The 21143-nt window shown below is 35.3% G+C and overlaps 1 protein-coding gene across 10 annotated transcripts in view; it reads left to right on the plus strand.

Moving 5' to 3' along the window:
- hiw (MYC binding protein highwire) overlaps positions 1-21143 on the plus strand; it is a 638413-nt gene that overhangs the window by 545576 nt on the left and 71694 nt on the right. For 8 of the 10 annotated variants that reach the window (XM_081727817.1, XM_081727823.1, XM_081727818.1 and 5 more), the window contains 2 exons: positions 3999-4085; positions 17227-17447. In XM_081727817.1, the coding sequence (XP_081583943.1) occupies positions 3999-4085; positions 17227-17447 (308 nt within the window). The remainder of the gene's footprint in view (positions 1-3998; positions 4086-17226; positions 17448-21143) is intronic. The other 2 variants (XM_081727821.1, XM_081727826.1) reach the window with 1 other exon arrangement.

Here is a 21143-nt window from a genome sequence, read left to right on the forward strand (position 1 = left end):
CTGATAAAACTCCTTTTTCTAGTTTAGAATGGATAAGCTGATTTTAGGATTGCAATCTATTAATTTAGAATTAAAGATTGAGAAGAGGAAATTCCGTCATCGCCAATCAGATGTTATCAAGCCTGCATCCTATTATATATAGAATATATTAATGACTGTAGAAATGACTATAAAAAGTAAATTAGAGTAACATTCTATCTACTATAAATATACAGAGTGTTTCAAAACAACACCGCCAACGCTTGGAAGGTGATTCCTGACACCAAGATAAGACGAAAGTATAGACCAACTGGGGTGCACAAATGCTTCTTTTCGGAGTTATAGCCTGCTGAAAACACGATAAAACAGACTTTAAAGGTCCATAGCTTCAATACTATGGAACTTATCGTAGTCGGGTCAAGACTTCACTTAGGAACAAGTATGTGCCTTATCCAAATATCCAAGTTTCGGAATCCTGCGGTACTTCCACAACAATTTTTATAGAAGTAGTTGGTGAGTACTTCAAATTATATGTCCGTAGCCAAACTCTCTCTCTATATAAAAATTGTCGCATGAACTCGGACATATTATAATGTTTTTGGACAGACTTCACTTAGTTCCTAAGTGAAGTCTTCACCCGACTATGGTAGGTTTGATAGTATTGGAACTAAAAACCTTTAAAATTCATTTTGTCATGTTTTCGGGAGCCTATAACTCTGAAATGATGGATTTCTGCAACCAGGTTGGTCTATACTTTTTTGTCTTATCTTGGTGTCAGGAACCATCTCCCAAACGTTGTCGGTGTTGTTTTGAAACACCCTGTATATGACGATGAAAATTAAGATGAACAGAAAATCCTTTAGTATTTGTTTCCTTTAACATCGTAATTATACTGTCGATATGAACAATAAGACTGCATTTACATTATTACTATTAATAAAATAGGACGAATATGGAATAATGTAAAACAAAATTAAGCCTAATACAAAATTACAGGATTAACTTTGAATCATAATGTTGGCTTTAGACATCGTTCTAAAATAAAATAATTCGAGTAATATATACGCTTTTCTATATCATTTGATGCTATATTAGATGTTGCACACTTTTTCAACGACACACAGAAATAATGTAGTCACGTTACTTGATATAGATCAAGTAACTGACCCCGAAAAACATCACTTCCTCCTTAGTGCCAGTAGGGAATTGTGATCTGCTTTTTGTTGATCACTTCATTCAGATTTTTGTTTTATCAGAGGGCATTCACTTTTTAACGTGACTGTACTACTGAGTTTTAAGGTATATGTTGGATGGATGATGTATTAGTTCATTATGTGATTTATAAATTTACAAATTTGCAATATTTTCACAAAAAAATATTTTATCGAGCATTTGGATCACTCGCTATAAATTTTTAACCACTAGAAGCAACATTGGCCCTTTCGTATTTCACTTCTGCCGTCATATGATTTGCTAAATTGATTACAAACTCAGAGAGGAAAATCTTATTGTACTTGATGCGTCTTCATAGTCAGAATAATATGATAACAATGTTCTTCTAATTACTAACTTCTAGCAAACTTGCTGTCCACGTTAGCTGGATCACAACTGAATAGGTAGAGAGAGAATCAGAAATAAACGAGAGAAAGAAAAGAAAGAAATAGGGATTGACTTTCTTTTGTTTCACTAGTTTCTGCCCCTGTATTTATAGTGCATGGTTGTTTTATTCTCTCAGCTTGATTGCAGTCAATCCAAAGTATTTTCCGTTTTAAGTACATATATATATTCGATTTATTAAATTATTTTTCACCTTTGCTTTTTATCTGATTGCAACTGTAATATTATTATTTCTTGAATTTTTCAAGTCATTATTAATCACAATTATTGTAGCTGTAAAATTATTATAAGAATTACATTCATTATACCGCAGTATTTTAAATTTTTTATATATATATATATATATAAATAAGGTCAACTGATATTTTCTGGAAAATGTATTCTTATACAAAGTATTACAAAAAAATTTTCTCAATATTTTGGGAGTAGATTCCTCACATCAAAATAAGAAAAAAAGTTCATATGGACCTGTTGTCGGAAGTGCATAGTTTTGTAGTTATAGAGTGGCGAAAATGTAGAAAAAATAAGCTTTAAAGGTCCATAGTTCCACTACTATAGGACCGATTGTAGTTGAGTCAAGATATCACTGAGGAACTAGTATGTGAAATATCCAAATATTTATCTTTCACAACCTCCGGTACTTGCACAATCATTTTTAGAGAAACTGTTTGGGAGTACTTGATCCACCTACCTCTCTAAAAATTGGTATGCAATTACTGGAGCATTCTTAAACTTTGATATTTGGATAGTTCATACACCAATTCTTCAGTGATGTCTTGACCCAACTACGATAGGTCCCATAGTAGTGGAATTATAAACTTTTAAAGTTCACTTGTTTCACGTTTACGGTACCTTATAACTCCGAAACTATCTACTTTTGAGCACATGCCTATATGAACTTTTTTTTTTTTTTTTTTTTTTTTTTTTTTTTTTTTTTTATGTCAGGAATCTGTTTCCAAAATATTGTGGCACATTTTTGTAACACTTTGTATAGTTCAACTTTCAACTTTGTCAAAAGCGTTCTTTATTCCGTTTAGTGTTAAAACTGTTTTACATAATAAATTTACTTTAAAATCACACTTCAAATATTATAATAGAATTTCAATAAAATTACTTAGCTAAAAAAAAAAAAAAAAAAAAAAAAAAGCAAGGAATTTGTATAATTCAGTCGTAAATACAAGGAATGAATTTATAATACATTTAACATTGAAGTTATTGGAGCTAAGAAAACTTTCTAGTTTCAAACTGTAAACTAAATTATTGTAATATTTAAAATAATTTGTTATGGCATTTTATGCAGCTGTTATTAATTTTAGTGTAAAAAAAATATATTAAAACTCTCATTGAGTTAAATAATAAGTAAGTCGTTCTAATAAACTTGATATTTGTTTTGTTCGATACGTTTTTATAAATTTTGGCACTATCTGTGTATTCACGTAGTGTCTGATGAAGCCAAAGTGGATAGCTGATGAAAATGTTCCACGTTAATAATTTTTACAAGAAAGTATTGGTTTGCTCAGCGAGTAATTTAAATCAAATAAATTTAATACCGGTATTTAATATTGATTAAAATTATCTTGGTAGGAAGGTGAACAAGAAAATAGGTTCTGATTTCTACGTAAATGATGTGAAAAACGAAGAAATTTCTGTTAATTACATATATCTACTACAAAAATAAAGTTACATATACGTTTTTTTCAAGTGACAGCTTAACCGTCAAAATGACCCTGTAAATATGCCCTCTCGTAAGAATTTACTGCTAAAGGGGTTAAAGTAAATATTAATTTGTTATGGAGCTATATTAACTTTTAAAAAAAAAATCCTAAGATATATCATACACTTCCTGTAAGAATGTTACCATTTGCCAATTAGCTGTACGAGGAAGTGCAACTGGGACTTTTGTTCCAAGACAAACGTCTGTAGGCATTCATTGCCGCAACGTCCCAACCAGTACTCAGAATACAGCAGGTATTTCAGCACTTTTGCATTCTGATCTCTCCTTTTTTTATGTAAAGAAATGAGTTTTTGCTTGTTTTCTTACCTGGCTGTTGGATTTTTAATCACAACTTATAATTACTCACACATAACTAGTAAAAGCTTGTCATGTGTGTATGTTTATGTTGCTAATAAAAAATAAGAAATGAATATTTTGCACTTAAAAACAGAGTTCTTGCTTCTGTACAGTCACAATTGTTGATTTACGGTACTGATGTTATTCGTAATTATTTTTACGTAATGTTAACTGATAACTTTTTGTGTTCATTGGCAATTTATTTTTTGAAATTAAAAATAAAACATCCTTTTAACTAATTAATTATCAATGTATTTTCGGATGGTAATCTGAGTTCCATCCATTGTGATAACTAAAGAGAGAGGTCATTAGTAGTATGCCTCTCCACTAGGTGGCAGACCTGTGCTAGGCTTACATGATAGTGCTAGCAGCAGTCCTGCATACGGTTCTCCCCGCAGCATTGGGCTATCTCCACTAGGTAAGCCAGCGGGAGAACTATGTCTCAGTTTGTGTAGTTTTTAGAGAGATCAACATTGCTTGGAAGTGTCGTCAGCCACAAGTGTAGTCTTTTTCTTTTACCGTTTAATTGTTTGCTTCCTTTTTCTACTAAACTAAACGTATGTAAAAGACTTAGAGAGCTTCTTCTGCAATCCCTGTTTGTTTAGTTGAGATCTTTCGCCTTCTAGAACAGATGGCCGTAGTTGTTTGACGTTTGACGTCGTGTCAGTGTGTCACATGTGACGTGGTGTGGTAGATATTGTTTCATTTAAGGATAAAAGTGTGTTAGTTAAAATCGATAGACTAGAAACCGAGAAGGGAAAGGAGTTTTGTATCTCTCATTGTAACTTAACTATTTACTCGTAAAAAAAAAGAAGAAAAAAAAGCGCACATTCGTTTGTCAAGAACCTGTGAAGGAATAGATTCATATGTTCATTTCTTTTCTTAGAATGTGATTCCCCCTTAAGTTACCGAAACGTGTATTCAAAGTAATTCAGGCATCCCGAAATTATTGTTGATAGAAAATATATATATGGTAGAAGTCTCCTTAGGGCCAAATTCTCTTCAGTGCTAACCCAACATCCGGAGGCATTTGAGTGGCCAAAAGGACAGCGATGCTATACCATTAATTTAATTACATTGTGAAGTTTAGAACTGTATGTAATTTATTTTATATAAAAATGAAAGTGACTATGTTTGTGACTTAATAACTCTTGAACCACCAAACTCTTGATCGAATTTTCAACATACATACGGGCCTTGGATGTTTTTTATATTTTCACTTTGACGGTGCAGCTTAGGGAGGGGGAGATATACAGGGTGTTTCCAAACAACACCGATAACGTTTGGGAGGTGATTCCTAAAACCAAGATAAGACGAAGAGTATAGACCAACTGGGGTGCATAAATGGTTCCTTTCAGCATGGGCATTTAATTGGAAGTACTCACCAACTACCTCTATAAAAAATGTTGCGAAGGTACCACATAACTTTGAAACTAGGATATTTGGATAGGGCACATACTAGTTCCTAAATTAAGTCTTGCCCCGTCTACGATAGGTCCCATAGTTTTGGAGCTATGGGCCTTTAAAGTTAATTTTTCATGTTTTCGGCAGCCTATAGCTCCAAAAGGAAACATTTGTGCGCCCAGGTTGGTCTATACTTTTTGTCTTGTCTTGGTGTCAGGAATCACCTCCCAAAAGTTGTTTGTGTTGTTTTAAAACACCCTGTGTAAAAATGATGGAAAATGACCGACATTAGTGTCGAATCCATAGTTTTCGGGGTCACTGAGATGAACGATGACACTTCCGATGCCGTTTAAATCCAAATTCAGCCCCGCAACTTGGGGCAGGGGGAGATATATAAAAATGATCGAAAATGACCTATATTAGTGCCGAATCCATAGTTTTCGGGGTCGCTGAGATGAACAGTGACACTTTCGATGCCGTTTGAATCCAAATTCATCCCCCTCCCCAACTCGAGGGAAGGGAGATATATATATTTTATTAAAATGATCGAAAATGATCGATATTAGAGAGCACTTCAGTAATAGTAAAAAGTGACTAACTAATTGAACACATTACTAATTTTTCTTATTTTAACCCAGCGAAGTAAATAATTGACGCTAGTTAACACTAGATAAATGTCCGATAGTATTAAACATATCCCGGAAGCTATTATTTAGTGTTAACACCAAAGCACCGCTAGCTACTGTTAAGGACTTACTTTTTCACTAAAGCTGTTTTGTGTTCAGCAACATAATAATCTACGAAAAACAAGAAAGACGAGAAAAATGTCTTTTAAGTAGTATCAGCTGACCTATGCTTATATCTATACATGCACTCATTGATAGTAATTTTAGGGAGCCCATGTTAAATTATGAAACTGACACGATTTAATCTTTATCGAAATACTACATTTGTGTTAATACTAATTTTTAAATCTGAAGTCGTCACTGATTTAGGAATTCGCATTTGTATTTTTATTTTTAAATAACGGATAGCTAGACTTTGTAGCGTGAATCTGTAAACCAGCTTTCGTGAAAAGATTGTATGGTGGAAACGTACCGTATTCTGTGCATGATGATGTTGCATAATAATCTGCAAATTCCTCAACTGCACCAAATCAGTTCCGTCCTGCTTCACAGTCCACGTAAATAGTAGATCCCATTCTTCACAATGTTGGTGTTGCATGAAAATAGAATTACCGAATCAGCCAATCCAGCAATAGTTACTTTATTCAGCAAATGACTGAAATTTGATAAAATACAATGACAAGCAGCGATTTCGGTGAAGTGTGGTACAATTTTGTTGAGGATTAACAATCACTAACCTTTATTTATGTGCTCTGGAATCCTAATTAAATGTGCGGGTATGATGTCGGCAACCAATCCAGTTCCCACTTAATGCAGGACAGCAATTGAAGAACAAGGCTTCACAAAGATTATTACGTGTTATTTAGGTTAGTTCTTTTAAAGAAGACACTAATATCAACAATTATTATTTTTTTTTAACTATTAGTAATTACCTGTACATACTAGCTTAAATCGTAGAGAGAACAGTTGTTCGTCAATAAAACAGTCTTAGACGCAACTACAGTCGAAACCGGTTATAACGAAAGGACCGCAAATTTACGATCGTTATAGCCGATGGTCGCACAAACCAGGTTTTCCTTTCCTTACTCAAAACCCCGTATCTAAGTTTTAGGTTTTACACACACTTACATGGTTAATGAACAGAATAAAGCCATAACTTCAAAAAAACTGAAATATAGTACATACAATACAATATTTGTGGAGTAGGACTGAAGAGGAGTTTTTCTTCTAATGTTTATACGTATGTACAGCAATAACACTGTGTGGGAATAAAATATAAAAACTTATAATAAGCGAGGAAAAAATAACAACAGTGTAAATTGATCAGTAATGTCGTACACGCTCTTGGCTAATGAATGAGATAAAATGTTTAGTATGTTTTAAACTTGCTGAGGGAAACGCCTTGACTATTTAACAGACATACTGATTTGATATCTACAGTACGTATAATGTACTGAAAAACAAGAGTTCGAAAATAAATCTTACATTGTTGTCAGCAATATCCAAACACGTAACAAACAAAAAAAATCAACATTGAACGTTATAGCTGATACATTTCTCCGATAATGTGATAAAAATAAGGCATTTTATACGATATGTCATAATAAGCAACGTCGTATTAAGCGATTTTTTAAATACAGTTTTTATATAGGGTTTAGACGGGACCGTTAGATTTCGCCCTTATACCCAATACGCCGTTAATAGCGATATATAAACGGTTTTGACTGTACCTGGTATTTACAGACGCTATTTATAATTCGGAATATTTCACGTGGTTTATCTATGTAGACAAGTTACCTTAATGATTGTTTTATTGATGTGTAACTGCTACCTCCAAAGTTTGAGCTAATCTGTGGAGGTACGCGCGAATAGTTAAGAAAACAAAATTATTGTTTTCCGTAAAAGAACTGAGTTAAATAACACGTAATAATCTTGCGGCAATTAGTTGCGGAAATCAGTATGGAAAAATGAACATTCAATTAGGATTCTCAAGTCACATAAATGAAAGTTGTTAATATTTGCAAAATAGTTTTGATTGGCACAGCTTAGTAACAACTGTAGGATATAGAACCGCAAAAATAAATCTTCGCCAAACGATAGGAGTTACGATATTGTGCATTATTACTGTTTCGAAATATGCGCAATATTAATAAATACGGGGCCGCGGTGTCTCAGTGGTAGAGCGTTTTTCTGTGGTGCGTGGGGTTCTTGGTTCAATCCCTGCTTGTGCCAAGTGAGCTTTGTGGTGCATAAACACCGTGTGCGTGGGTGTTTTCGCGGTTCACCCGTTTTCTCCCATTTTTTGATTTCAGCATGTCATTCATTTCTCATCATTCCCGTCTCCTTTAGCTTAGCCTGCATAACCATTGGACGTAAAACTTAAAGACTTCATTTCATTTCAATTAATTATGATTTATTTCACTCTCTGTTATTTGCTTTCTTTTATTTCATTTCTCTTTTACGTAGTGTATCTTTTTCTTTGGAAATTGAAAATTGAATTTTGGAGTTATTACAATTCAGAGATCAGATTCTTTCCCTTCTATAGTTTAGATGACGTTCGTGGTGTACAAATCTGTCCAATCTATACGAGGATTTCGTATTAAATAATAGATGCTTGGAGTGTGAAATTGTTCTATCTCTCTATAAAATGAAAATACACTGAATGAGAGCAAAATATATTATGCTTGCTTCAGAACATCGCTAGAGTTTCGCTAAAGAATTATGCATGGCCTTAATAGTTGTAATAATAGAGTGTATAGTGGAAATATAACAAATTTGTTTATGTAAGGTAAATAGAACGAATAAATTATATATATTAAGATAATACTCGTAGGCATCTGCTTCTTTAAAAATTCAAAAATTAATATATATATTTTTTTTCGTGTAGACATCAAATTGGATTCAAGTATCTTTAATATTAAGAAAAATGGTGTTTTGATGCCACTAAAATCCTTCTTATAAAATCTTGAAACCTTCGTGAACAAATCCACTCATCGCTGAATGTGTTAAGTCTATTTGTTGAATTCGTCGTATGTTCGTGTAATTTTTAATTCTCCAAAAATTAAATTTCAAAATTTTACAGTGTAGTTTTAAGTGTAAAATCTGCTATATTGTAAATTAAGTGGGCCCACCACGACAAAATTAAAATACCGCTAATTTTACAGTAATTATGTGATATCTTCAAATAGATAAAATATAATCGAAAAGTGAAACAATATTATTTTACATGAGATGCCGTTATCATGACTCACTTATCTGCTTTCGATTTCCCACTATTTAGAAAATCGGGGTTTATTTTCGCGTTTCTAAATGACTGCAAACAGAAAGCTACTAGGTAACTCTTGATAACGGTACCTCATGCAAAATAATATTGTCTAGCGCACTCTTGTTCCACATTTCGAGTTTTTTTTTTTTTAATTTATTCGAAGATATCATATGATTACTGTAAAATTAGCGGTATTTTAATTTCACAGTGATTAGACCTATTATTGCCAGTGGCTCATTGTTGAGCAGTACACGTGTCAGCTACTTGTGACGTCTTACGTTAAGAGTTGAGTTGATTTTGAATTTAACGTCCCGTTCAGCAGCGAGGCTTTATGAGACGTGAACCTACTGATTAACGTGGAATCCGAACCACATGAGCTCCCGTCGGGAATCGAACCCGGGTCTCCCGCGCCAAAGGCGCGTACGCTAACCGCTTAGCCACAAAGGAGCTCGTCTTATGTTTTGTTGGCGTATTGATCAACAATGAGGAATTTCATTAAAAAAAGTGATAGTATACTATTTGTAAGTATTAAAATGTTATACTTTAAAGGTTTACGTATTAAGATGCTATGACATTTTAACACTTTATTTTTTACAATATTTGGAGCATTGGTATGTTCAACAAACAGTCTTAATGCACATAAAAAGGTGTACTAAATTAGAAATGTTGCTCCTTTTTTTCGTATTCGCGTATTTCTCATTCGATTTCCATTATAGGAAACTCCGAAAGCTCCTTTGACCATAAAGGATACGTGAACAGCTACAGAAGGGTAATTAAACATCTTGTCAAAAACTATAAATTCCTCACTTCACCAATAATTGAATTAAACGATCTAAAATGGGAAACTAATATGTTCATGTCTTATCCTGACACATTTTAATGATTATTTCAAGCAGATGAGCAGTGAATATTTCGGCTGTGCGTCAACACTGCCTTCTCACAATTCATATGGAAGTATATTGATGATTTTACATAACTTTTCTTCACCTAATAATTATATGTATAATATGTACTGGTTATATCAGTACTCCGGCTGTGGCTAAGTGGTAGAGCGTCCACCTTTGGTGCGTGGATCTCTGGTTCGTTCCCAGCTCGCGGCAAGTGGATTTTGTAGTAGACAAACACCGTGTGCGTGGATTTTCTCGGAGTTTTCTCGTTTCCTTCCACTTTATTCATTCCGCCATTGCATTTATTTTTCATTATCACAGTCTCCTTTAGCTTAACCGGCATAATCGTGGGACGTAAAACTGAAAGATTTCATTTCATTTTCAGAACTCCGGGGTCACAGGTCAACTCCGTTATGGAAGATACAAAAAATAAAAGATAAGAAAATTGTTGGAAGTAGGTAATTTTCAATTTAGAATGATTGAAATTTTCCAGTCATACCAGCTGTTTGTGCTCCACACTAGTAAGGTTCCCTCTGTGTAAATGAAAAACCAACGTTACCAGTTCAGCAGGTAGGTCGAACGGAACGTAAAGGTACTCAACGGTATTCAACAGTGACATGGGGAACGTGCACATTGGTATGTGAGGGAACCTAGGTATGTGTCGAATCCATTTCCCAACAACGTATTATTGGTATGGTGAGAGCCCAAGGGAATAGTCTATTAAGTTAGCAACATTGCATTTTCATTTAACATATGGTGCCTTACCCGAGTGGGAAAAATTTCATCATTCTAGATTGGAAGTCACCTATTTCAAATAAGTTGTCTCTTTTGTATTTTCGTATCGTGATCTATAACGGAATTGATTTATTTATGACCCCGGACTTTTGATATATATTGGTAGCAGCGCATTTAATAATATTCAGTAGGAAATAACAGATCCGTTCTGAAGTTGGTACACACGAAAGTGATCTCAACGCGGCACTCAAGGGACATCCAGCAGGATGATGATCAGAAAACATATACCGTGTAGAGTATTCATCTTAATGGCACGTGTAACTACCCTAAATAGCCACACAACCAGCTATTTAGGCTGTCGTATAGATGCTAAATTTCAGCATATGCTATGGTATTCTACGTTTGCTGTAGATCATGGAGTACCTGGGCTATGGTTGTTACCAGAGCCAATCTGGCAGTCATGTGCCGTCCTACCATGTCCTACACATCCTCGATAAGTTTAGGTATGGAGACCTAATAGACGCTGGATTATCCTGCCAGATTAGGACACACCTATCTTTGTGAATGAATGGGTCATGTAAAGTGTCCACCAGAGGACAGAATTGACGACCTCACGATGTGTGACACACTAGTCAGACTTCCCGAAATGAAGACTAACTATAGTGTAACAAGCGAAATGTGTGGTTTATTGTTCTCCATACCAGAATATTAGATATTGGTCATTTACAAACACACTCTGGATTTCACCGCTCAGCTATATCTGTTTCCACTTGCATTGCCACTACCAGTCAATAAGCAGGTTTCACGGTTAGTCATGCACGGGGAACGCCGAGGGGTAGAATTGCATTTTCTAACAATCCATTTGTAGTATTTGGAGGCTCACGGTGGCGCTTTTTCGACAAGTGGGACGGCCTGAATGATCCATCTGCCCAAGTACACTGCAAAGACACTGAAGAGGGGAAAAAATGTCTGCTGTGGAAACCCTCTACCTCTCATACTATAAATCATCAATGAATACTGACATGTCATGACGACCCAAGCTCTCCCAGCTCCATTCTGTTGCTACTCTTAAATGTACCGCAGCAGACATTTGCTGGCGTCGTCCTGGCATTACAGAAGCATACTATGTCATCCATATACAAGCGCACTCTTTCTAACGTTCGGACTATCCCACAGACACACATTATGTAGTATGAATTTCATTCGAATCGGGCGGTTTATAAATTATATTTCCACCATTGTTTGTATTTATATTGCTATTATTGAATAAATACAATCAAAGAAAAGAATGGTAAGTGTACTGTAGTAATTCCTGGAGCATTACTTCATAGCAAACCATACACAAGGTTGGAGATTCTGTGATACGAGTTTAGTAGATGAAAAATGGCAGGAGTTTAGAATATGAAAATTGGAAGCACTTAACTCGTTTCATTGTATTTATTTAAATGTTGAAACCCACTGCACGAATATTAGCAAAACAAACAAATTGTTTTATGTGTCTTACTATGTGTATTGGTAGGTTTTTAATACAATAAATGGATTTGGAGTATTTCACCATTTTTAAGAGAATATTTTAGAAGCAGATGTCTACTGTGCTCTCTCTTTTGCTGTCTGCGATTATGAAATTCTTTAATCATTCTTCCTGTACTACATACAACTGTTCTCAAATTAGACATCTTTATTCTTACTACTCACTAGAACTGGTTGTGATTATTGCTGCAAATCGTAGTTCTCACTGTAACAGCATTTCTGCTTGTGCATGCAACTATTAAAAATATAATGTGATGAAACGTGATGAATCTTGTTTGAATGCTGTGACTAGAAAATATGTAGCGTGAAATTTAAACTTTCCGTATACTATTTATAAATGTAGTTAATATATATATACATAATTATTTAATGTAATTCTGTATTTTTTTAACTTACAACAAAGTATGTTTGATTACTTATTGATAACTTACAAATTTCTTATTCATTAGTCAAGGAGTTACGTATTGACAGTTTATTAAAGTACTAGGAAAAATAGTTGAAACTTCAAGAGCATTCATATTAAACTTATGCAGTTTTTTGAAAATTTTGATAAATGTATACTGCTCTTTTTTTTATATAGTTTTAGAATATACTATTAGGTTTTACACGTTGAGCTTTACTTGCATCTTTAAAATAAGAATTTTTTACTAAGTAACAGCACTAAATATTATTTTTTTAAAAAAAAAGAAAAAAAAAACTGAAATTGGTGTTGATAAAATAAAAACAAACATTTATTGCCAGCTTCAAATAAAATAATTATACTCAGACTGGCATGAAGCTGAGTACTATGGCCATTATAAATAATCATATGAAGAAATTAGAAATCCAATTTATCTAATCCTTGAAGGCTTTTAACTAATGAATGTCATTCATAGAATATTAATTTATAAGTGGAATAATTCCCTCTTTTTAGTTGGAGTTAAATGGAATCTGAAGCTTGTAATTTCACTCATTAGTTGTCAATAAGTGTTTCAATGGTCTTTCCTTCGAGAGAATATAGAATAGATATAGATTCATATTCGGGTTCGATTCCCGGTTGGGACACTCAGTCGAAAAGGTGTAACAGCTTTTTCAGGCTACCCATCCTGAGTGAGGTTTTTTTCACTGGGTTTTCCTCCTTCACACTAAGCAAATTCCGGAATGGTACCTAACATACAGGTCCCAGGCCGCTTCTTTCCCCATTCCTTTCTTTCTTCTCCCCTTCTCTGGATAGTGCGCTCCTCAAGCGACATCATCCCTAATTGACAGGCTTTCTTGACTCTAAAGGTGTCCGTAGGAAATTCTTATTACTAAAGCCTGGAATTAGTGGCGAAATAAAAGCCCGAAAATGGCTGGCAAAATTGCAAAATAAACACCCAAAATGGCAGGTAAAATGGCAAAATAAAAAGCACGAAGGTTATTCCAGACCTCCGGAAAGTCCGCTCCCACTAAAGACATCCCTTAAATCCGCCTATACTCAAAACACGACAACTATATGCATTAAGGCAAGAAGATACGTACTTACATAAGAAAGAAACGTTTGAATATGGCATAATAAAATATAAAACGCTTAATATAAAAGAACAAACAAAAACAGATTTAACATAAAACACTTATCTAAGGAAAACAACAGACTTTTTCATTGCTTAAACTATATTTTTCTCGTAAATATGACTCAGTTATGCATTTATCTTTCTGAGAATACACAAAAGAAGTTCCGGTGAACTCAACAATACTTTCCGATTTCAGTTTAAACCAGTCGCATCTTCAATACACTATCTTTTATTTGAATTGGGCCCATGGCCCATGACTCATTCCTTTCTGTTATGTAGCCCTTATGTGTAACCAATACAACCAACACGACTTCTCGTGTAGGAGCAAGGAGTGAACTTCTTTGTAGACACGCCATTTTAAAAACAAAATAAAAGTATTAGGAAAAAGAAAATAAAAATGTTGCCAACTTAAAATCTTTGGCGTGCAAAGCTATTCGTCAATTACTGTGTATAAAAATGGATTTATGAAAGGTATCGTATATTAGCAACCACTTTCCAGTGGCGGTATGTCCTGATCACTGAAAAACCAGAGGCGGTATGGCATACCACCGCATACCGTCTCTCTTCGACCACTGTTTTGATGGGTTCAAAGTTGTTAGCATAATAGAGAACAGCTGTAATCTATGTACCCCATCTCGTTAAGACAGGCTATGGTGGAAGCGTAAGTTCAGGGGCTAATTTGCAAAACGCACTTGTTCGCGAGGGAGCTTTCAGAAATACCTCTTTCACATTTGACATAAGAAGGTCAACGTCAGGAAAATGAGAACGATCTTCCTCTGCAATTCTATGTAGCGCGTGTGCCAGACAGGTGACATGCAGCACTTAAAGTGGGAATAGAACCTTAAGGGCTTTTGCTGCACGTTTCATGTATACAACTCTGTCTGTGACAAATAGAAGGACCTTATCGTATTTTACATATTCTGGCCACAGAATACTCAGCGATTTGTAAAAACCTGTGCAATTGCCGTGCCATTTACTTTTTCCAGAACTTCTGATGCAACCAGAAATGTTTGTGTGTCTTCTTCCCCTCCCAAAGTTCCAATTACAACGTTGGCAATGGAACGTCTTAGAATTTCGCAAGTTTCATCAATTGAAATCCATAATTTTTTGTCAGCAACACTTTTACGGATACCGTCAATAGTTCTGATATACGCGCTATCAACGTAAGTTCTTCTCAAATATGATTCACTTGCAACTTTTTTTTTTTTTTTTTTTGTTTTGTTTTGTGTATTTCTCGAGAAAGTTTCTAAAGTGAAACATTTTCTAACTTCCATAAAGGAATGTCCGCGTTAATTAGAGCTTCACACAGATCATTCGCAAAACTGTTAGTACGCGAAGCGAGATTCGTGACTGTTCCAAGAAGATTTAGAACCTTTTCACCAGCTGATTTGCGTGTCCTTGCAGAGTTGTGTTTTGCAGTGATTATATGGTGTGTTACAAAATAACGCTTTTCAGCGGAAACCACAGTTTCACATAACTTATAAAACAGTACAGAACTGTCTGTTGAAAACACAGTACGCCCGAACTCACAAATTTTTCCAACTTCTGTTGCCTAGAAAGACCAAATTTCGGCATCTTGAAATACTGAAACGCACATAAATACCAGTTCTGTATCATGCACGCCTAAGATTCAGAATAACTGTGCACCTGGCTACTTCTTGAAAGTAAACATCTTCGTTTGTCATTCCAAGAACCGAACACTGCTTCAAAATTCCAAGAACTGAATACGCACTAGCATTCCCGCCTCTCCAGTTGTCACATTCCAACGGGAATAGACCAGTTATTATCAGACACCGAGATTGCTTGGCCAGATAAGAGCGACTCAGATCTGTGGTATGTTGTCATTCATGAGTAAATAAAGAGTAGTGGAAGAGAAAACCTGTGACAATGGCAACAAATTGCTTCTAAGTTGTGAAATTGCACTTTTCCTGTAAATATTATGAAAATTGCAATAATGCCACTTATGGCATTTTGCCATTAATTCCGGGCTTTACTTATTACACTAACAAACAGTCGCGCGCGTCCACTCGGGAATCGCCAACACCTGGGTTCTTCAGCACGACAATTACTGGTAAGAGAGTTTCAGGCGAGACAGATTGTAGCAAGCTAATCAGCGCTTTCTATAGCCTGGCAACGCAACCTTCCTACAACCCAGATTTGGCCCCAGCTTACTTACTTTGTTTCCGCGGCCTAAATCCACCTTAACCCTTATCCGGGCAAGCTATTTTTGTAACGTAGACTGCAACTGGGGCCTTACCAACTCTATTAGCCTTACCAACTCGATATGTTCATAACTTTAACTTCGACTAAAGATAGAAAAAATCAGAATTTTATGACATCGAAATATTTATGGTTATTAAGAAATTCGAAAAAAAAAAAAAAATATGAAGCTACTGGGCCTGGGAGGCCCCGGTTGCCCGGATAAGGGTTAAAAGGACACCATTTTGGGATTGTTCAAGACTTGCAAACTGCCGTAACGGGTGTTTCGAACTATAAATATAGATACATAATCAAGGATTCTAAGCAAGCCATAACGCATGGCAAAACCACGACATGGTGTATTGATGCTCAAGGATGTTATTTCAAGAAATTTTAATTGTACGTAAATAAACATTAAAAAAAATGGAATTAGTATCCTCATCGTGGATCAAACAGAAGATTACATGCGCAGAAAAGATGAGCGTTAATAACTTGGCCACCCAGAGTTACAAAGAGAAAATGAAACCAACTGCTTTATATTAACTCTGAGATTTATCGTATTGTTTGTGTATATTTTTAAGAAGTAATGAAAATATGTATTAATATCATTCACTGAATTGCAGTTGGTATATTATTTTAATATATTTTGTAATTAAGTAATTAAACAAATATAATTACTCTATTTGGAAAGATTATCTTCATACCCAAATGGCTAACGCACGTTATTTCTACATAGATGGTTCTGGGTTCGATACTCAATGAGGGAACTTGGGTCACCTGCAAATACAAGTAGTAATTGGGACCATTAAGTTCTATCTATATAACTATGGTTCAGATGTCAAACTCCAATCAGCGAAATTATTTGAAAAGAAACGTAAAATCAATTTTGTCATATGATACATTTACAGTTAAAGAAAATGTAATAGAACCTTTATTTTGTGTTTTGTACAGATAATACTTGTATATGTGTGTAAATAGGTCCGAGTCCTCTCGGAATTATTTTGCATTTATAATCACTTGGAATTCCTAATGTTAACATATCCGCAACAAGCAAGCTGTGAATTCAGAACTCAGAAGTTCCTTTCATTATCTAGCACAAAAAGAGGGAAAGACTTCCACCATAAATTAATGAACTACATTTTCAGAATGGCGCCATTTCTTTAATCTACACCTTGTTAGCTTTTATGACATACATGGTACTTGGAGACTATTTCTTGTAAAGTAGCCAGCATTTAATAATTCAGATATTGTAGTATTTTTTGTAGTTAATGACTCTTAAAAGGCGAAAGAGAGAGCAATTAATGTGTTTCATATTGAGATTGCAGTATGAAGACTATTACGTGAATTTGTAATATTATTGAAATGATTGTATTGTCTGTAGTGTCAGGTGGAATGCAGGATAGCCAGAGTGGAACATCTCAAAGGCGAGGCTCAACTCAGAGTGATACAAGTGCAGTTGTCAGCAGCCTAACTCGCGATCTGTCTCAAAGTCCTAGCGGCACCACCACAGCCACGACCAGGGATCTCTCCCAGAGTCCAAGCTGTAGCTCATTGCAGATGCGGTCTGAAAGTCCTCACAGCACTCCCGGAACTCCTAAAAAGGTAAGCTTTAAGTATTTGCGTTCAAAAGGTATCAGAATATTAAATATAAGCCCATATACCGAAATTTGATGACAGGAGACTCCACTCAATGTTTGTTCAACGCATCACCCTCGCCACTTTTAAAATGTTACTATCATTATCATTGTCATAACTATTCTGCCATCAGTGGTGGTCACTTGCCACAAACTGAGCATTTTCCATGTACTATGCATTCTCAACTAGTTTTTTCGTCTTAACATTTTTTTATACTCTGTGAATTGTAGCCTCTTTCTCTCTCTCCCACTATACATTCTGTCAGGTCCACCACAATGTTGTTTCTTCTCAAACAGTGCCCCAACCAGTTTCTCTTTTTCTTTCTAATTACACTAATATTGTTCTTTCCTCCTATTATTTTCAGCACTTATTCATTGGCTTTCCATTCAACTCATCATCGTCGGTATTGTGAAGAATGTATCGTCCCACGGAGTATTAGGCTCATTCTTGCCGAATGTTCTGAATACTCAGAACTCAGAGAACGTCACAGACTGCCTTATACCCTTGACCGAACTTTGGGGGATGATATGTGTTATGTTTATCGTGTTCTTGCCTTTGTACGTGCTATTGTCCTAGCTCACATTCTCTGAGTATTTTAGTGCGTTATTCCTTCTTTTACTTTTTAGTTGCTTATGTATTATCCTTTATTCTCCTATTTTATTGTTTTTTTGTATTTATTATTAGTTATAATTTTAACTTTATATATTTATTCTTTTACCTGTTTTTTCTGTTGTTTTTTTTATTTTGCAACGTTTCATTTCTTTGCTTTTACATTGTTCTTTTAGTTTTTTCATGAGGGCAGTCTGTGTGTGTGCAGGCATATTGATCGAGACGGGGACAAATAGCCTCGGTGCTGACATCCCCATTAACCCAACCCAAATTTCAAACTTCATTCAACTTAGTATATTTTCTCCATTCTTCTCCACATCTACATTTTTGAAATAGTAATTGGTTTTCGTCGCGTTTGCCTAGTGTTCATGTTTCTGCTTTGTAGAGTACAATGTTCTATGTGAAACATGTCATGAATGTTATTCTTAACTGTTTATTTAGAGACTCACGAATTGTAGGATTTTCTTTTAAAAAATCACACTGTTAAACATATTACCTAGGTATATATTAGATTGGTGCGAATAAAATGTCCGCGACGATAGGCATTTCCTAAGGTCGAAAAAACGAAAACTACAATACCTGGTTAATCAAAATAGTCGCCGTCTGCAATCAGAAGCTTTTATCATCGTTCAGCCAACGATTGGAATGATAAGTGGATAATGGAGACGTCAACAACGAGGCTGTGTGTTCCCGTCACGATCAACATGACTGCTTCACTACGGACTGCAACAAAAATAATACTAAAACGAATATACTAAACCAAGATAAAATGCACTGCTAAATTGAAATAAAAAATTTAAAAAAGATAAAAGAATAAATATATGGGATAAAAACAATAACAACAACAATATATAGAAAATAAAAATGTAGAATAAAAGATAAAATTCTAGGAGCAAAAGAAAGAGAAATATACTTAAAAAGCTCATAGAACGGGAGCAGCATCTAACGCGTGAATAAATGTAAGCACGCGACCAATAATATCGGTATCGTCCCCCAACATCCGAGCAAGAGTACAAGGCAGTCCGTAACGTTCTCTGAGATCTGAGTATTTAGGACATTCAATAAGAATGTGCTGAATACTCATACAATACACTCTTCACAATACGGAAGGTCCAAACTACGCAGCAAATAATGATGCGTCAGATAAGTGTCCGATACGCAAACGCATCACGAGCACTTCATCGTGGCGACTAGAACGAGAGGAGGTATGCCACTCTCCGAGGAGCGGCTTAACTGCGTAAAGTTGTATTTTCTTTCCTGGTCCCAGTCCACTTGCCAATGAGAGCGCATCAAGGAATTGAAATAGTTACAGAGATCGCAGCCAACGATTGGATTCCATATGAAAGAGGTCTGGAATCTGCGATGCGAAGAATTGCTCATTCGCATGTCGCAGCGTCCTATGATCAGGGATGGTCTTCCCTCCGAAAAAGTAAACAAGATGCCAGAAGAGGTAATAATTGGAGAGATAGCCACAGCATACTATGCGGGTGAGAGAGGACTTCGTACTGCAACTTATGGAGAATTTGCAAATCCTTTGGTCGATGCGTGGGCTTGAATTGTGAGCGACATGTGGACTGTTAAGCATTGATCAATGTTTGCAGACAATTTTAGGCTGTATGTCATAGAATTCAGGACTATAACGATCTGTAGTGATGGTTTTACCTCGATAGAGAAGGCATGATGGATCAAGCCTACCATAACAGCAGTAACATCTGCGTGTAGAAAGGGGGTTTGGGACAAAGACACTGTTTTGGACATTGATCTCGACCCAACCGCTTTCCTGGCCATTTACGATTGTCGTAGAAGTTTCATGATTCGTTAGAAGTGGCAATCCTATGAAGGAAACCTTCAAAGTTATTCCATATACTTAGAGAACTACACACCTCCAGATGGCGATTCCTGTGGGCCGGTGTAAACTAATTTACACCCATGAGTTCATATTTTTTTCTTTTACGTTACTGTTTAAACAGTGATGTCCAACATAGTGGTATGATGTACTTAACTCGTCTACAATGAGACAAACCCTTTTCCGAGTGTCTGTTTCCACGGCGTTCCTGACGAGTTCCGAACATGATGTTGGTCAGTATCCATAGTCTCAATTTGCAATACTGTCACTGATACGAAATTTGACAAACCAACTGTGAATGATGCGTTCACTCGCTATTTCAGGCCCAAATGTACTGTTATTTTTTTTTTTATGGCTTTGCTGAGATGAGACTCCATGAGACGTCAAAATGGACATTTCATTCGCACCAAATACATAGTACAAGTTTATGTGAAGCTATAAAGTACAACGGAAACATATCCGTTATTTTCTGGGTTTGTGATTGTAGTAATTTTAAGTTCTTAACATTGCTGAATGTGGACAACTAAATATTTTCTGTAGTGTGACCTTTATGTTTTCAGTAGTTTAAATTTCGTTGCATCTGTACTTCATCACGTTTGGACAAATAACACTACTATTAACGTCCTCGTAATATTCTAATCAATTATTCGGATCAGCCATTGAAATTTAATAGAAGAACATATACACACAAGAAAGAAAAAAGAAAAAACTGATTGGAATAGCTACTAGGTTCTGTGTTAATTCGTGGTTAATTTGTGTCTACCTGCACGTAGTACATATAAAACATTTTAAATAATTGTATGGTACATTGAAATTCACCTTACAAATCCATGTTTCATGTTTTTTCTTGTTAGATATAAGAGTGGATCAAAAACTAATGCCTTCTGTGACAAAAAAATGTATGAATAAACATATAACAACAAAAGGTATTTCAGATTATAGCTGAACTGTCCACTGCAAAAAACTACCGTTCAACATTGCCTCCATGATTTTGAACATATTTGCGCCATCGTTGAACCAGCCATCAAAACTATTTTGTAAAAAATCAGGGGTTTGCTTCTTAACTTATGTGACTTTGTACTATCCCAAGCTAGCAATTATTCCTTAGGCAGAGCTATATGTTAGAATGCATCAGCAACATTTTAAACTGTAATGTGCCTGTCTCCTCGAATCAGTTCATCATCATATTATCGATTTATACCTGTGAC

This window comes from Thermobia domestica, chromosome 10, assembly GCF_964235325.1.
Source record: "Thermobia domestica chromosome 10, izTheDome1.hap1.1, whole genome shotgun sequence".
NCBI lineage: Eukaryota > Metazoa > Arthropoda > Insecta > Zygentoma > Lepismatidae > Thermobia > Thermobia domestica.